This window comes from Athene noctua, chromosome 14, assembly GCF_965140245.1.
Source record: "Athene noctua chromosome 14, bAthNoc1.hap1.1, whole genome shotgun sequence".
NCBI classification, from domain to species: Eukaryota; Metazoa; Chordata; class Aves; order Strigiformes; family Strigidae; genus Athene; species Athene noctua.
The window spans coordinates 13,979,727-13,998,209 of record NC_134050.1 but is presented as its reverse complement, the minus strand read 5'-3'; the positions used below and the strand labels follow the sequence as shown (position 1 = coordinate 13,998,209).

The window sequence follows — 18,483 nt, the reverse complement described above, 5'->3', positions numbered from 1 at the left end:
CCAACTTTTTACCTACCTCATGTTCATGGATGATGTACATTCTCAGGATGAAAATCAATATCATGTTTATATTAAATTGCTACTGTAACTCAGGGTTAGCAGTGTCTCTTTGCTGGTTAGCATGGGCACTTTGAGAAATCAGGGAGGATGGACCTCTGCATGTCACACACTTCAGTCTCCTGGGTTTTGTCTCCACTCTGCTGAGAGCAGTTGCTCCACTGACCTCTTCCAGCTGTCAAATCCCCTCACCAGCACTGCAACGGGACCGTCAGGAGCAGTGTCCCGCTTGTGGTTACCCAGACACCACAGCAGCCATGTCAGTGGGATGAGCTGTACCAAGTCACAGCTGAAGGCAGCGCTGGGAGCCCTGTCCCACACACAGTTGTCAAAGCATATACTCACCTTTTCAGTTACAAGCCCATGAAAATGTGAAATCAAACCAGACTTTCTTTTGTTCATAGCCATGTTCCTACAAGCACCTTATATAAGAAGCAAGAGAGGAAAAGCTGCCACACAACACACACCTAAAGTAATCTTACTGCAGCTGCACTTTGGCAAAAAGCCTAGGCAGCAGCAAGTTTCCTTTAACTAGCAAACAGATCCCGTTTCCCTTTTTTCCAGGGCCCACATCCGTATATTCAACTATAGTTTCAGTATCAGCATTTATAGTTTTCATATGGTTACCATTTCTAAGGAAACCACTTCCTCAGTATAGACACAGTATATTTTCTTACTTTCATGTTATTCTGGATTTGGCAGAATACTTGTAGTGTGGGAGAGGCAGAAGGAGAAACCTCAAGGGATAGGAATCAGACCTAGAAAAGTCAAAGGTGTGTTTCTTAAGACACAATAGATCAAATACACACAAATCACTATGAAATAATGTTTCAAGCTCACGTTCTGCCTTTCTTTTCTCAGTATAGCTATTGCAACTGTTCAGACCTTCTCCAGTGGGATTTCACGTAAATGCGTAAGCACTGTGTGCAGAGGGACTAAAGCAGCCACATCACCATCTTCACTACTTCTGTTTGCCTAGGTGTGTCCAGCTCCGCTTTCCTGGGGAGCACAGTGCTCTAGAGATAACAGTGACTTTGCTCACCTGTGTCATCTTGACTATGACACAAGCATCACAGTGTCAGCAGAAACCTTCAAACCCTTATGCAAGTGCAGCCTCTAGCACATAGACACCTTGATGTAATCCACCGTGCAGCAAAGGAAACCAAAGTCTCCAGCACAGGTTGGATGTTCTTCTATCTTCATTTTCTTTCTGTTCTAAACAGAAACAACCAAAACTAAAGCCTGTTCCAACAGGCAAGGAGTAAATTTGTCATTACAGTACTAAGTTTTGAGACAGCAGCTCCAGAATCCAATATATGTAAACTTTTTAGGCTCCAAGACAGACAGGCACTAAATACCATGGCTTTTAAAGAAAATATAACCCCAGTCCTCAGCTTCCCCTGGTATTAGTGGCTACAGTCTCACAGGAGCAGGCTTTGGTTACCCTCACAGTTAACACATCAATGCATTAAACTGGTACAGATAACGACACAAGTCCAAGAAACAGAAAAGAACATGTTTCAGTCTGCCACTGCTATGGCATCAACCTTTGCAACTGCTTGCTCCATCACACGATAGAAGAATGATTTTTTTTGACACATAATAAATACCGCCTTCAAAAAAACCACCAGACACACATCCTGAAACATCCCACCTGGCCTGTAACAAACAAGGGTCAGAAAAAATTAAATACCAAAAGGTCAGTCCACTATTGGTTCAATCAACGCCTTCAAATTCCCTTGCATTTGGGCTGAAAAGACAAGTTTAAATCCTGTGTGCAGTGTATGCTTGGTGGTATATTTCCTTTATACGAAGAAAGTTGACATTTGCAAATTACTCAGATCCTGATCTTTGAGAACAGGTTGACCTAGTTTTAATTCTTCCTGTGCTTGACTCTTCGAACAGGTTTCCTTTACCAACTGCAAAACCTGGGAAAGCGTATAACTCAGACAGCCTTCAAACATTGCTCCCTATAATATTTTCTAAGTTTCTTTCAGATAACAGCAAAGGTCTTGCATATACATTTTCTACATGTTTAATCTATCAGTAGGACTCCAGATGTCTTCTGAAGATAGTTAATGATCAACAGCCCATTCAATTCCTGCAAACAAGTTTTCTTTTTTTTTTTTTTTTTCTCTCCAAAAGAAAATAGATGTCATGAAGCAGATCTGGAAGAACATCTCTCAAGGAATCAAATCAGAATCAGGGGATCAGATTTTTAAATAAAGAAAACATAAGAAAAAGAATCCGAAATATTTTTAAAGTTTGATGAACACTCGCTTTCTGGGTCAAATATACAGACTCAAGGATTGTGCAAAACACACATCTGTTGTGTGAATTGGAAAATTACTCTTCTGAAGCATAATATAACGTTGTAGTATAGATTCATTAAGAACATAACCTACAGTGAATCAACAGTTTGTGTTTTACTGGAAGACAGCATGGATGCCAACAAGAGATGGCAATCATGGAGCAGTGCCAGGTTACACCAGCTGAAAATATGGCTCACTCTCCCTGCCATAGACAGCTAGCATCTAACAATACTGTGCTACAGCCCAGGTTCATTAATGTCCATTTCTAGCTACGGTACTTTCTCTGAAATTTTTATAATCTATCCTGAAGTAGGCAGTGAACTAGAATTCAGGATATGTAATGCAACAAACCATCCCTGGGGAAAACAGCATGTCTGGGTACCACTTCCCTACACAGAAAGCTCAGTTGTAAATGCAATGCTTCCTTTTCCCTGTACACTGGTCTTATCTTGCAGCATAGGGCCAGTAAGTGGAAATGAAAAGCTGCTTTTCAGTAGAATCAGGGCACAGGCTGAAACTGTATAATTCAGAAAGTCCTCTTCAGGATATACAGTTTAAATTTTATAAATATTGAGAATTTATCAGCACCAAACTAGTTTAAAAAAAAAGTCATTTGTGTTGTCACTATTAACTATGGTACATGAAAAATAATTTTTGAATCAGAATAATTTGAAGAGATGTCACAAAGCAGAAAAACATTCAGCTGCTTTTCTGAAAGTTTTGCAACTTTACCCACAATTTTTAGGAACTATTTACTGTGAGCTGTGTGTTACAAAGGACTCTGATCACACAAAACATCCAGCTGATAAATCAATTGACATTTCATGATTAGTAAAACACCATATTAATTACTACTATAACTTAAGTAGTCTGACTTAAAATAAAAACAGATATCCTTATCACTGTGAACAAAGGCAACATTCATTTTCAGTCAGTGACTGCGATTTTAGTTCTGATGTTCACCTCATCTTTAACAGTTACAAGCATGTTTAAGACCATGAAATCTAAAAGTAATCCGATGACCCAAACAGTGAATAAGAAGAAATCCTTCCCTTTAGAAGCATAAACTGTTCCTTCAGATTATGTGACAAAAATACTCACATTAACATTTAAAATTAGTTTTCAAAACTATAAATCAAGAACAAAGAAGCCAGCGGATTAATGTAATATAGATGTAAAGTTCAATTTGTTTTTCACAACTCAGTACTTAGACATGGCATTTACTTTTCTGTCTTCTAATTCATCCTGATAAACAAGCAGACATTTATCCTACAAGCCACTTTTTCAAGCTATCTGTAGGACTGTTGAGTGCATCTTTGCTCACTGCAGGCTTGCAGAGTGGGGAGCAGGAGAGTAGCAAATGCTTTAACCCTGCATGGGCACATTGCATCTCTATACTGCATGGAGCACAGACATACTGCTCCTAAAAGAAAAAAAATAACAAAAACAAAACCGAAAACCTACATATTGCCCAAGAGACTGCCACATCTTCCACATGCTCCCTCTTCAGTAACCTGAACAAAGACAAACTAGCAGTGCTAAGGTCAAAAAAATTTCTCCAAGAGACATTTACCATATTTGAATTAAAAGGCTTACCAGGAAGGGGATGAATAGTGCATGGCTCTACCTATTTTACAGTTCTTGTGAACCCTATCCTGCCTACCAGTTTGGATACCACTGGAATATCAGATATTATTAAACTCAAGCATTGGCCAGCAGTTGGCATAATGCTGAAAGTCGACTCAATTCCTTTTACTTCCACTGGAACAAGGAATGTAAGCTGACATCACGTTTCCTTACCAAAATGGAACTTTTAGAAGAGAAATGAAGGGGCCAATTCAGCCCTTTTGAAAATCTACACAACCTCAAAATAATAGGCAAGTCCGTGATATGACTGAGGCAACCAGTATCGTATTTTGGGGCCAATTTATTTGGTCTGCTTTTGGAATTACAAGTTCACATCCATCTGGCTGGAGTAATGGTGCTCATTTCCAAAAGATCAGCATTTAATTGTTATAAAGATTTTTTTTTTTTTTAAATTAAGTAAAATTCTTTCTGAAATCATATCCCCTCTGGTTTCTTCCTTGGCCCAGTTTCCAGTACTGAAAACTGCTGAAGTCCAGCTATCTCCCCATTAGCTGGGAAGACAGAGTACCTAAAGCTGGAACAAGACCCCTCTGCCTGAATAGTTTTCCTCTGCACTGAAAAACTGTTGCATTCTCCTCCCTCCAGGCCAAAAGAGACCCTGAACTAATGTGTAAAAATCTGTTTCAGAAGAACAGGAAACCCACAAGCTATGACAGCACAAACTGGGCAAGCACAGCCCAGCTCTGCTGCCTGGATTGTGACAGCTCTCCCAGCCTTGCTTCAGCTTGCTTCTCATCGAACAGAAGGAACAGATGTTGTTCTACGCTGAAGGGTCATTTGATGGCTATTAGCAAACAAGTAATACCTTTTGAAAGATTCATTGCATACAGTATTTGCCATCGAGCCTCTCAATCCCTTCTTCAATAATACATAAAAACAGAATGAAGAAACTTTACAAAAGAAGAAGGTATCATCACCAAAGAGGCAGATGTGCATGTAATGCAATCACGAAACATAAGAAAAAACAGTCTCAACAGCCTTCATTTTCTAGTATAACTAATACCTTATTTATAATGGTTTGCTGTTAACTGTGAGTTCTTACCTGAACACATTTTGTTTCAAAGGAAAAGCATAAGCTCAGCTGTTGCTAAACGTGCTTTATCTTTGGCTTTATCTTTTGCAAATATAGCTCTCAAACTCACCTCTTTTTTGCAGGCCAGAATATGAATAAATCCTTCTCTGCAATGACTTATCTTAAAAATAATTGCAATTTATGGCCAGTCTCAAAGCTCTGAAGTAGGAGTGGTTTCTGTTGGTTTAAGTTTCGTGGGTTTTGTTGTTGTTATTTCAAGCTCTTTAACCATGTTTGCATATCTAATAGCAAGAGAATGTAGAATATTAAATATTATAAAATACAGTAAACTTTCACACACAAAAAGAACAATCAAAAGGGAAATAGTATACCTATGTTTTATTTAAGGAAAAGCTCCAAATCCAAAGAAATTCTTCCTTTAACTTACACTGCTTAACATGTAAGGATATCCAGGGTGTCAGTCCTGCCAGGATCCCAGTCCAGCTGAGTACTTAGGGATGTTCATAGGAACCAAAATGAAAAACCTCACATGTTTAAAACCTGACACCTGCTTAAGTGCTTTGCTACATTAGGGCCAGCAACCTCAGCACTTCTCATCTAAGCTGCTTGTGAATCTTCACTGAAATTAGTTGCATTGTCCTTTGGCGCTTGCCTTTAACCTCTCCATACAGCCTGCATTTGGAACATGGGTCACCCGAGACTCGTCTCAGCACAGCTGCTGCTTCTCCAGTACAATGCATAAAGTGATTTCTACTTTGACATAGCTCTTGAAGAAATTAAAGAGAAACCTGGTACAGAAACTTTTAGTAAGAATAATACTGAGAAGAACATGCCCCTTATGCAACTGCTTAGACTCAAACCATTTTTTTAACACCTCGTAGGGAATGGCTGCACAGCACACCTGCCTTAAGGGCTGGTTGGAAGCAGCTGCCCCTAGTAGTTCATTTGGAAGTGACACATTTTTCTGGACAGATGTGGTTTTCTGGTTAGAACACCAGTTCAGTTCTGTCCCTGGTTCTCATACAGCCCAATGAGTCACACCCTGATTCAGCAAAATGCACGTCTAGCCAGGAAGATACAGTGCATATACTTAAACTCAGTTTATTTCATTAACATTTGAGCATGTTCTTTGTCAAATAAAAAAGTTGCTGCTTATGTTATGTTCTACCAAAAAAATAATTGAAATAGTAGAGGGCTATTCTTCCCTTTCACTTGCCTTTGTCCTGCCTGTTTAGTCGATAAACTACACCAAAATGAAACTTCCTTGGATTGCCCCTTCATATTTAGCACAGTGAAATGGTTTTCAGTACAGGTTTCTCGGTTGTTTTATGTGGTCCACCTTCATGCCAAGTGTATGCATTAGACTCTTTAGGAATGCTTAGTTATTAACTATGTCCTTAAATACATTAGGGCTTGGGGGGTTGCTTTGGTTTGGGGTTGGATGGGGGGGGGGAGAAGGTATATAAAAGAGTCAAGAACAGAAATACAGTGTCTGAAAGCTTTGGTTTCCCCTCGAGCTCTAAGGAGGGAATAACTACAGTGTATTATCTAGCAAAGTGCTGTTGCTGAGCAGATGCAGAAGTCTGCTTCTCCTGGGTTGCCTCAGCACAGTTATGCTTTTGACATGATGTCACTTAGACACAAGATGGTCATCCAGCACTCCAGTCACTCTAGATTAGTAACAGTCACATTCCCCTCATCATTTCTTGCTTTATACTATTCCTTCATCTTCCAGTAGTCTCAACAAATCTAGCTTCTGGTTGCCAGATTTGATAGGTATACAGGACACACAGAAAACTATTTTCTGGAGTGGATGAGAACTCAAGTTCAAAAATTTAATAGCCCTGAGAAAAATTTTCAGTCTATTTTATCGTCCATTGTGTGAGCATAACTCTCAGTTAAAGACCATTAGGGTAAATTGAATAACTCTAAGATGTGAAAATTTGGCCAACACGTTTTTTAGACAAATTAAATATACACAGATTGCAGTTGGCAATCTATTTCAGATGATAAAATGAGCCAGAGCAATATGCTGTACAGATTTATACAGCTTTCATACTAGAAACACAATGCATAGCAACCAAGTCTTTGGATGTGTTGCAATGAATAGTACCAAAATACACAGTTGTAGGTAAATGATGGTCTTGCAAATGGCAATATAGATTTACACAGAAGAAAAACAGCACATGAGTGTAGAGGATCTTGTGAATAAGAAGTTAAACATGGGGCAATGATATCACAACTCAAACTCAGATAAATATTAACTTACTGTTTAGAAATAAAGAAAAACAAGGGCTGGCAAATTGAGGCTGTTTTTGGTTCTGTGCAACCTTGTCTCATTCTTTACCAATACCCCAACGAGTCCCTGCACAGACTATCCTTTTTGGTGACGAGGGGCAATGCAAGGGCTATGCATCTGTCAGGGGGACAATGTTTTAACTCATGAATGAGGTGTCGGCACATTGTGGCGATGACAGCATGTTGGCTGACAAGCATCTGCCTTTTCATCATTCAGCCTCTGATTCTCTAAAATATTATCCTATACAGAAATTATTTGTACAAACAGGTGTTTTGAACATCAAAACTGATAACACACACTACCAGTAGAAAGGTACTAGGAAAAAAGAACCAACATATGAAAGTACAGAAGACTGTCTCCATTCCTTTAAATTTAAAAAAAAAAAAAAATCAGGTTAGTATAAGCCTTGTTTGCAAACATGAATTTGTGACACTCACTCACTGAGAGACACCACCAAAACCTGCCAAGTTCTAGTGCCAGCCCACCACACCAACTCATCTTTACCTTGTAAAACAAATCCAAAACACACGCAGGACTAAGATCCCCATGCATAAAGAAGGGATTCATTGTGCACAGAACTTTTGGGAAATCCTTCCATTAATCTAGGATCTCCCAACACACAATAAGCCTATTAATACATGAAACATCCCAATATTGTTGGTCCCGTGCCATGCAGCAGTAATGCTGGAAATCCCAGTGTATGTGTGTACGATAGAGCTACAGTAGCTCCGGCCCTTTGGAAGTGGAGCATACTTACTGCAGAGATACAGTACTCTAAAACGCAGTACTCCAAAACTTCCCGAGAGCTTCACACCTACTGCAGGTGCACAGAACAGCATGAGTACGCGTATTTGGCCATGAAATCCCAGACTGCCATATATTAATCTCTTGACTACCCAAGAAGAAATGTCTTATTTCGTATATACCACTAGAAAGCACAGATCCTTCACACCAGAGACAGCGTTTTCACTGTAGCAACTGGCATTGCAATGCTCAAAGAGAACTTCATCCCACACTCACCTCCCAAAGGACTGATAAGAGCTCTCCAGAATAAATGCAGTGGTCCACTACTGTGAACCTTATTTATCAAGTGAACCTACTGACTCCTTGTCAGCACAAACACTTCTTTTCATCACCAAAAGATTTGTTGGACCAGAGAATATTTTCCTGATACTGCAACATTAAAAATGAAACAATCTAACTACAATTTTGCCTACAGTTTCTAGCGGCAATTTAAAGTCTTGACTTTTCTGCAATAGCACCATAATAAACGACAGCTACATACAGTGAGGCCTAACAGTTTTTGTAGCGGTACCATAAGCTTTCTTTTAGCAATATCCTATTTATTTTTTCATGCCATAAACAGGGACTGCAGTATATCAATATTGATCAGCACTGAATGATGACAGATTCCTGTCGGAGCTCACTTTCATTGAAGCTTGGCCAACTGCTCAGAGTTCAAACAATTTCACTTAAGTCCTTTGCTTTCATTATTTCAGAATATTTTAATGCAGACAAGCCATAGTCCCCTCAAAAGTCCTCTCACTGCTTATATTTTAATATCTTTGTGCAGTGGTTTTAATCCATTTGCACAGCATTTGAGGGCAATGCTACAAAGCAGTGCTCACAGTCTGAGGAGGAACTGCACTCAACTAGCACTGAATCAGAGCCACGTCTAGCTTCTTTTTGTTTCAAAGGGGTACAAGAATGGACGAAGCTACTTCTTTGACTAGATAAAGGTAATTTTCCCCCTCTTGTTTCGCAGACTTCATAAACAGAGAGTAGGAGGCAGAGGGGGCTTTTTTTGCTCCACGCATGCTGCGTACTTGTACAGAAAGGCAATAACTGATTTTAGCAGTAACACCTTGGAGGTTTCTGGCCTCCCTGGGATCCTGCTCCTCTCACTGTAAAACTGATACACCAGACACTTTTGTGCTAAGTTTGCCAAGCATAAAACCTTTTCATATGGCTCCAAGAGAGCTCTTAAGTATCCAAGAGATTAAAGACCTACCTACAGAACTGAATCTTCTTTCACTCATAGTTAACAAATTTCTACTATGCAGCCTTTTCATCATTTTATCAATAATTTATCTATTAACTGGCCATCCACTGAATTTTCATAAAGACGTTAAGAAACCACTTCAAGTCTAACCACTTTTCATGTAAACATATATATCATTAACTGCATAAATTAATTTGCAGAGCAATTCACTTTAATCTTCCCACCTTTCAAGGCACCACTAAAGCCATTATGAAATATAAGTTTTGTGTCCTGCTTTTCTCTCATTAATATTAGACAGGCACACAGCGTACTAACACACTATTAAAACTGCCACTCGGACAAAACAAAAAGCTCTTTGAAGTCCTACATGGGTGGCTGCTTATTTGCTTTATTACAGCAGAAGCTACATAAAACACCGTGTGTGGTCTTTGGGAGAGGTCTTTGGCTGTGGTGCTGCTGCAGGAAGGGGTTGCAGCCTCCCCTCCCTGAGGCAAGGCACAAGATGAGCAAAGCCACAGAACAGACCAGGACAAACACGGACAGATCCTGAAAACATTACAGACATAGGAAAGCAGAGTGAACCCAAGACAGGCATGCCCTGAACTCCAAAAGACTTTGAGGAGACAAGACTTCCTGTATTAGATGGGCTGCCAAACAGACAATCCTGTCCTCACAGACAGGATTTTATTTCCCTGCTGCGTTTAGTCTCTTCTTCCCCAAATCAACACTATATTGTTCAACAATAAACACAGCTGATTCCACCCTTTACGTGGAATGAAGCAAGTGTTTACTAGCTGTCCCGAAGCCATGAAAGGCTCTGTCATGAAAGAACAAAAAGAAAAGCTGAAGTCTTTGGCCATCCCAGCACATCAAGCTATCAAAGGGTTTGAACATGGTTATTGGTACATCTGTTAACACTAGAAAAATAAACCAACAAACAGTGGTCTTGCACTACTTCTGTATAATAACCTATTAATCAACATCCCTATGAAAAGTTTGTCTCTTATTATTATTTAAAAAATTAGCTTGACAGATTAGCTCTACAAGAGTAGAAAGTTGTCAAACTCAAAAGGCTGTATTGTAGTTCTCCCCCAAAGCTTCTGGCAAAAAGAGACTGACATATCTTTTCAACATCCCTAGTTAATTCTATTGCAAAAGGCAGAAGAATTTATATGCCTCTTGCGTAAGTCTATGTTAAAATTGCATCTATTTTTGCAGAGATCTTACACATCCAAATCCATCTGTAAATATCCCCCAGTTTCCACAGCACTAAAGCCATCAGGAACCCACCACATCAGAGATCAGACAATGACAAAATCCCCAGCTTCCCACTTGCGGTGTGTCATATGCAGATTGTGTATTGCCTGAAAAAATAAATAGCAAACCTCTAACAAAAAGGGAAGATAGGAATTTATTCTTGCTTCATTTGTAGGTACCACATATCTGAGTTCAAACTCTACAAATTCCAGGAAGCCAAAGAGCAAACCAGAACAAACAAATACCAGCACAGCAGTTTTCACAGGTCTGGCACTGCCAGTCTCCTGTTTTAGCAGTTCCTGTGGGAAGTGATCTCCTTGCACACCTGTTTTAACTTCAGTGTTTGAGACCACTGCCTACTTAGAAAAATACATTGATCCTTTTTGACTCCTGGATCCAGTTCTTCTGTGTGCCTGTGACTAAATGAGAGTTTGAGAATTCGCTAAATTATTTTTGCTACAATTTACCTCCTACACATATGTATAAATCACTTAAAAATGAATAGCTGAAGCCTTCCTAGAAAAGGCATTACAGTATGTGCAATGAACCAAATTATCTCTTCAGACACTTATGGAGCCAAATTTTCATAAGAACAGTTATCACAGAAACCCCCAAAATACATTTCCCTACACTCACCACACCACAGTATGTCATGTGCCACAGCCATTTCCTTTTTCTCAAGATGCACATCATTGTGGTATCTTAGATAATGCAGTGAGCACGAAGAAAGGGTAAATTTTGAAATGGAAAAATGATAGTTTGCACGATAATTGCAAGCCATCATAAATGCCAGAGTTACTTAACTGCAAGACAGAGTGAAGGCTGGCCCCAGTTTGAGGCAATTAAACCCCACAGCAATCAAAATAAAAATAAAAAGCCTTTATCACAAATGTACTTTTCTGTTTTTACTGGAAATCATGAAGCAGCTCAGCCTCAATGAATCAGAGATTGAGACAAATACAGGTCTCCCCTCCATGAAACTCTGGTGTGTGCTCTTTGTGCTTTCTTCTGGACAGAAGGAAAATTTAAAAAAAAAAAAAAAAAAAAAGGAAAAAAAGAGAGGAACAGGCACCAACTCAAAATTTTCTTTCCAAAAGTAGCAGCCAGGTCAAGGGAGGCCAGCCTTGCTTAGAGAGACCTGGAGCCATTACAGAGTTTGTCTGGCATTTAAGATATGATCTCATCTCCACTGATGGGCACTTTGTTTATGGAATCAAATCTATAACAAGTAATGAACAGATTGATTTGGCACATAGAGTCACACTTCATTATTTCTCAAAAATCTAGAGTTATAGTTACTTTTATTTGTATGGATAACTAATAAAGCAACCGAGTTAATACAACTGAAAGCTAAAAGAATACTTTTACAGCATCGTGATGGGTCAGTTCCCTCCTTTGAGCAGCATTATTCCCTCTTTTGCATCCCCATCTCACTTTCTTCAAACCAATTACCCCTGAGCCCATTCCTTCAATTTATTTTGGAGGTGCCTAGGCTGGGCTGGGTGAGGAACAGAAAGTATTTTAAATTGAAAAAAGCTCTAGACTACTTGAAAACATTTTTAACAAAGAAAACTTGAGGCAGTGTGAAAAACTCTTTACATATTATCCTTTTATAATACCTTTTCTCCCCTGGCTATTTCACTACCGTTATTCAAAAAAATGAGTTCTAACTCTTCTCTTTTTCCCCTTCTCCTCTCCTTTCTGACACACTGTATTTGCTTTCGAAAGGAATTCAAAATTTTGAGCCTTTTCCCTACCTGGTGTGCTAGCTGTTACAGAGGCCTTTCATTAGCAGATTACATAAATGGTACTTGAAGCAATAATGGTGCAAAACAATATTCTAAAGGAACAATTTATTCATGTGATAAGAATTGCCTCATTTATTTTCCATAGACATAGATCTGATTAATTTAGTGTTTCTATTTTCAAAGCCTATTAAACTGTATACTGCCTTTGGCAAATGGTACAGAGATTCACAGTGCTGAACAATGTTTTTGTTTTAAGTATTATTTACTATTATTTTGTGACATAGCTTCTTGTGTTCAGGTTTGGACAATGGCAAATAAAATTCTGCTGAAAAAGGAAACAAGTTAACAAGATTGACACAAATAATTCCATCTTCCCAGCTGTGTCCAAAAAAATGTAAGATTTGAGAGAAAAGCTGAAATTACCTCATACAATATACCATTATGTGCAAGAGCTGCCAGCAGGATCATAAAGGCAGAAACCATGAAGGAGAACAAGGTACAGGGAACCTGATTAATCCCAAACTATTCTCCTGTCTGTCCTTTAGGCACAATTGTCAGCCTCTCCATGGAAATGGCTCCAAAATCTGCCATGAGGTGTTTGTGAAATAACTTCACTCTAGGAAAATGCATGTTTTACAAGCACCTTGTTTAGATGGCATGTTTGTCCATGGAAACACTCAAGAAACTTAGGGAAGAAAAAGAATATTCTTAAATAAAACAATATTATCTGGATCCCATCCTGTCACAAGGTCATTTTTCTGCATACGGGGGTTCTTGATGAGATGGAATGACTGATCCATGAGCTCTGGCACTGCTCTTGAGCACTACAGCGTGGGTACCTGCCATTCCCATTAAAAGCTACAATTAAAGACAGAGAAAAGTAGTGTTTACCTTATGGAGTTTATGGGTAGGATCATTTTTAGAAAGGAATTACAGGGGTCTGAGGTTCTACTTACACCTCTAGAACAGGGCTTTTGGCTTTCTTTTTTGTTGGTTTTAAAATAATTTCCTAAAGACAATTGAATTAAACTATTTTGTAAAGAAAATAAACTCTTTTGCCTATTAGTACAGTAAAAAAATACACAGCCCTTAGCACCCAGAGAGCAGCCTTCCACCTTCAGCTTTAGTTTGGAGAAGGAATTGTGCTGTAATGAGAGTCTCTAATGGGTCAACCAGTATGTTTCTTCTTAATTTTCATTCATCTCCATCTGGATTGTTATAATGCTCAGATCAGCATCAAAACTAAGGCAGTGGTTCGATTTCCACCCATCATCACAAAGGTAGTTTGGAGGATCCAGAAGCATTAGAAATTTAAACAATCAAAATGAGAGATAAGCAACATCTCTATCCTCCCTATTTTGCATATTTGTCCTGGTTTTGCTTAAAAACAAGATGTAGCAGTGTCACGTTCACAACTACAACCAAACCATTTTGCCATTTTTGTACTTTATTATGAACAAGCAACACTAACAGATTGGCAAAGGGCTTCATAGTAGTCCTGGCAATTTACAGCATATCCTCTCTCTGCTTTCACATCCGTACAAAACAATCACTATGACGCTCAGGCCAAAACAAAGACTCTATTTTTGTCACATTGCTGCCCCTCAACACCAACAAGACACTTACCTGCACTACAATTTACTGTTACATCATTTTGGACCTGTTCATAGTACCCAGGCCTATTTCATTGTCGACCTTTCTGCAACATATATTGGGTCCTGCAGGATATTATGAAAATAACTGTACAAATACTAACTTCTGCTATAGAGCTGAATACATCCAATATGAGATAATCTTCATGGTACACAGCTATACTGAAGGTCTCGATGGGAAGTTATTCCCTTTTTTTGGATTGCCAGACAGCGGGGACTTGGGGGGCGTTTTAGAAACAGAAAGGGAAAGAAGATGGGTGAGGGAGATCTTAGAGAAAGGAAGTGGGGAAGGGGACAGGTTTATACACTCAGGAGAAGAATACAAACTCCAAAGTACTTACTAAGGAATTTACAGCATCTGCTGTTTGGCTGAAACAAGTTCTCACAGGTATTGGCTGTATTAATCCCAACACACACTTGGGAGCACATTTTCCCCTCACATGGTAATTATGTGCAAATGTAGGTTTGTACATGTAGTACATAATCACAACCATACATCGACAGTTTAACTTCCAAAGTTAAACATATTCAGGAGGTGCAAAACTTTCTCTCCAAACTCTACATTTTGAAGCCAGATAATTGTCTTTCCAGTTGTAGAGGACAATAAAATAGCAATGAAAGCTTAGAGGACAATTCACCAGGAAGCATATTTAAGATTTATTCCCATTTCAGGTACATTATTATCTTCAAAATGATACATTGGATTTAAAGAGCAACGATTTACATTTCTTCACCAAATCACCTGATATTGACTGTACAGCCAGTTAGGGTTTTGGTTTGTCCATTTGTTCTCTTGTGGTAATTCCCCAGCAGTCCTACTGCTTTGCACAGCTAGTGCCTCTGCAGCAGGGCACTCAGACCATCATACTTACTGACTGCAATGCGATGGGTGCCTACCAACATCGCTTTTCTGAGAAACACAGCTAGGGGAGGGAAATGCAGTCCTAAAGTTACTAAATCAGTTAATCCTTAACACATGGAACAGAAAGGCAATTCTCTGGCCAGGTAGGCTTTCTTACAACTGATTGTAGAAAGCCCAATTTGAATTATGATAGTAAAGTTGTGTTCCATCCAAGAAAGTTGCAAATATTTTAAATGAGATAATTTGAGGATGCTGATCTCCTCCTCCGGGGTATTTTTTCCAGGCCCTAAACCCAGATTTAGATCACAAATTGCTAAGAAGACCTATATTTTTACTAATTCATATATGGACCCTATAAGTAGTAAAATCCCTATACACAGGATCTGCAGTAGACTAGCTGTATGTAAAATGTGCTATGTCATGCTACAGCTTCTTGCTCTAGGACAGAGCCTGTCAAAGAAGGCTGTAAATATTATAACATTTATAGAGGAGTTTGAGTTCATAAATCATGATTTGTTTAAACATTAACAAGTGTTCAGTTGTCCAGTTTCAGTGCTTGAAGCATACTGGATACACTGCCTGCAAAGCTTCGGACAGGTGCCTTGTATGAACACAGGGAACATTTTCCTAACTAGCAGCTGTGTTCACATCCACAAGGAGTGAAATGGACCAAATTTTATCTAAGATAAAGTTTGAATTATCTTTTGAATTGCGTGTTGTCTATTTGCCAAATATAAGACCAAGGAATTGCACCGTCTACCAATTACTTGACTTCTTTCCCATGATGGGATCTAAACGTAAAAGAACCTTGTTTCTCTAGGTTTATTTGCAAGTAATAGATGCTGAAAGATATCTATTGCTTACATATTTTACAGGCTGATTATCTGTTGCCGTTTCTGTATATGCTTGTACAGTCACACCTTTAATTACACAATTTAAATAAATTAATTCATAGATATCTTGGAAATGAAGCTATACATTTTTCTTTTTTATAAGCATTTTTGCCTCATTACCTCAGCTGTGCTTTCCACCTGGGCTTAAACAGAGAATTATTCTGTGGGCTCCAGTTCCATTCACTTGAAGAGACACAAACTCGAGCCATTGTTGAAGAGTCAATTATTCAAAGCTGTGCAGCTTCGTGGCCACAGAGTACTTTGCTTAGGGTGCAGTTTTGCCATGGCCAGAAGTTTTGGTGGTGGAGTTTTATCCTAATGATTAGCTAACACCTTTTTGTAGGGACTTCTTTCTTTTTTCAGTGTGCCAAAACAACCACCCCACTACTAAACACCAGATTCACCAAGCTATGCTAGTCACAGCCTTAGAAACACATCTATCATGCACATCCAAGGAAAAGTACAACACAAAAACTAGAACCCTGAACCAACAACACCAAAAGCATTTCTTTGCTGTTAGGAATACTCACTGCGGAGCAGGGCCTAGCGCAGGATTCTGGATTTGACGTTTTCAAGACCTTTCCTGCTGCATTGAGAGATACTTGCATAGAAGACAGATACATACCTGTCATACACAAGCTCAGTCAGACTGATAGTATATTGGACACTTGGCTAGATTTAAACATCCTGAAATCATTCTCACAGATATCTATTTCAGTTACTGCAAACACTTTCTTTAGAGCATAAGTTAGGGTGCTAACAAAGAGGGATTTTTGCCCAAAGTCTCCAGACTACGCAGACCGCAAGACAAGGACAATCTGAATGCCCAGAGAAGCAAGAGACAACCTACCCTCCCCCTTTCTACAGCCAGCGAGGGGAAAAGCTGGTTTCCTGGGTAAAGCTAGAGAAGCTGCCCGTAACACGCACTAAGCAGCTTGCTGTCCCTTAGCCTCTGTTGGCAAAGGCTCCTACAGTTCAGCAGTGACTCAGGAGAAGTTCAAGGAGCTCAAAGGAGACTGCCCACGTGGAGGGGAGAGACCATGGAGTATTGTTGCATGCTGTGGAGATACCTCCAAACAGTATTGAGCAAGAAGACTCTCTGGTAGCTGCCCTAAGAGCTGAGCAGCCAGTACCCTCAAAAGCATCACCAAGGGGCCTTGCTTTACATGACAAGAGAGGCTGGTTTCACACAGTTTCACTGCAGAGCCAGAGGAGGATGGTGCACCATTGTCATCTAGCTCCACATAAAGGCTTAGTTTCAATTTACAAAAAAACCCCACAGAGTCAAATCCACAGAAGCAACCATACTTACATAACCTTCAGGTTCATAGGAAAAAAAGCCATGACCTTCCTCTCATGTGCTGAAGCTGCCACCTTCTTTTCCTGACTCCAAGCGCTCTCCACTATGGTGGCTGGCCAGTGATGTGCACCTATTTCGTGTTTGTCAAACATCATTTAAAACCAGCGCCCCATAAGGTGTTGCATTCAAACCCCAAACACCAGCTTCTGTGTGAAAGACACAGAAAGTAACTACTCCCCTCAACACCTGATCTCAAACACTTTCCAAGCTTAGTAGTGTAAATCTAACCCACATGTGCAAGCTGGTAGAGAAGCACAGGCTGTGCTCGTCGGCACAAGACAGGAGTGGAAGGGGAGCCATAAATAAAACCAACAAGAAGCTATGACAGAGAAAATCTGTCCTGCTTGTAATCAAGTCAATGGCAAAAGTCCCAACAAGAAGCAGTGTTGCACCCTGCATCGGCAGCCAAGAGCTCAGTGCAATAACCTTACTTTCCCCATGCCTTCCTGTGCAGCTTGATGAAGAAAAGAAATTCCTAGTGTTCCTTACACAATGTAACCCTTATCTTCTTACTGGAAACACAAAAAAAAATTAATTGTGACCAGACCCTGTGCTGTACCACAGATCATATTTCAGTACAACTGATAAATAAAGAAAAGTCTTACATAACAGTCTTCATTCAAGAGACTTAAATCTGCAGCTTCAAATCCACTTCGTGCACTTTCAGTCACATAAAACACTTTCCCCTAGAAGAAAACCAAGGATGGTAGAAAAAGGCAATGTATTCTATTGGCCCATTTAACAAATGAAACATTTACTTTCTGTTTGGTGTAAAGTGACAGCCTGCTTATTAGAGCTGACACTGATCCTCCTGAGAGGATTTCAGTGAGCGAGTTGCACAGGTGAAGGTCAAAGCAGCAAAGGAATTAAATGAAGAGAGGAAGGAAGGAGCTTCCTCTTAAGGACAGAAATTAGCTTAAAAGAAAAAAAGCTATTCCTAATGTGGCCCTCACTGGCTGGAAATACAGCACTTGCAAAATGCTTTGTTTTCAATAAATGCTTCCAAGACACTTTCTGAATTTAAGTTTTTGATACCTGGTCACCAGCTCGGTGTGCGGCAGGCACGACCCCGGCACAGCTCTCCCTGCAGTAAGGACTATGTGAACGCAGTCTGTGCCATGTCACTGCCTGACTTACGCACTATCAAAGGCAACACATGTAATATCCTTACTTATGAATCGTGCATCACTTTTGACATACATGAGAAGAATAATTAATGTGAGATGATCCACTTTGTAAAGTGAATAATAAGACAAACACAAATGTACAGTCTCGGTGAGTTCTAACTCCCCTGCCAGGTACACACAGCTGGCTGCAGAGCGCTGAACAAGTTGTCTGGCTGCCCTCAGCAATCCTTCAAT

The 18,483-nt window shown here is 39.6% G+C and overlaps 1 protein-coding gene across 6 annotated transcripts in view; it reads right to left on the bottom strand.

The window, feature by feature from the left end:
• INSC (INSC spindle orientation adaptor protein) overlaps positions 1-17,821 on the bottom strand; it is a 125,752-nt gene extending 107,931 nt beyond the window's left edge. The window contains exons 1-2 of one of the 6 annotated variants that reach the window (XM_074918279.1): positions 16,613-16,630; positions 16,293-16,387 (exon numbers count right to left, since the gene is read on the bottom strand). Coding sequence is in view for 1 of the 6 variants with exons in the window: in XM_074918278.1 (XP_074774379.1) it covers positions 16,388-16,394 (7 nt within the window). In the remaining 5 variants the exon portion in view is untranslated. Of the gene's footprint in view, positions 1-5,476; positions 5,532-16,292; positions 16,696-17,074; positions 17,146-17,727 lie in introns of those variants that run through there. The other 5 variants (XM_074918281.1, XM_074918283.1, XM_074918282.1 and 2 more) reach the window with 5 other exon arrangements.
• Between the last annotated feature and the right edge of the window lie 662 nt (positions 17,822-18,483).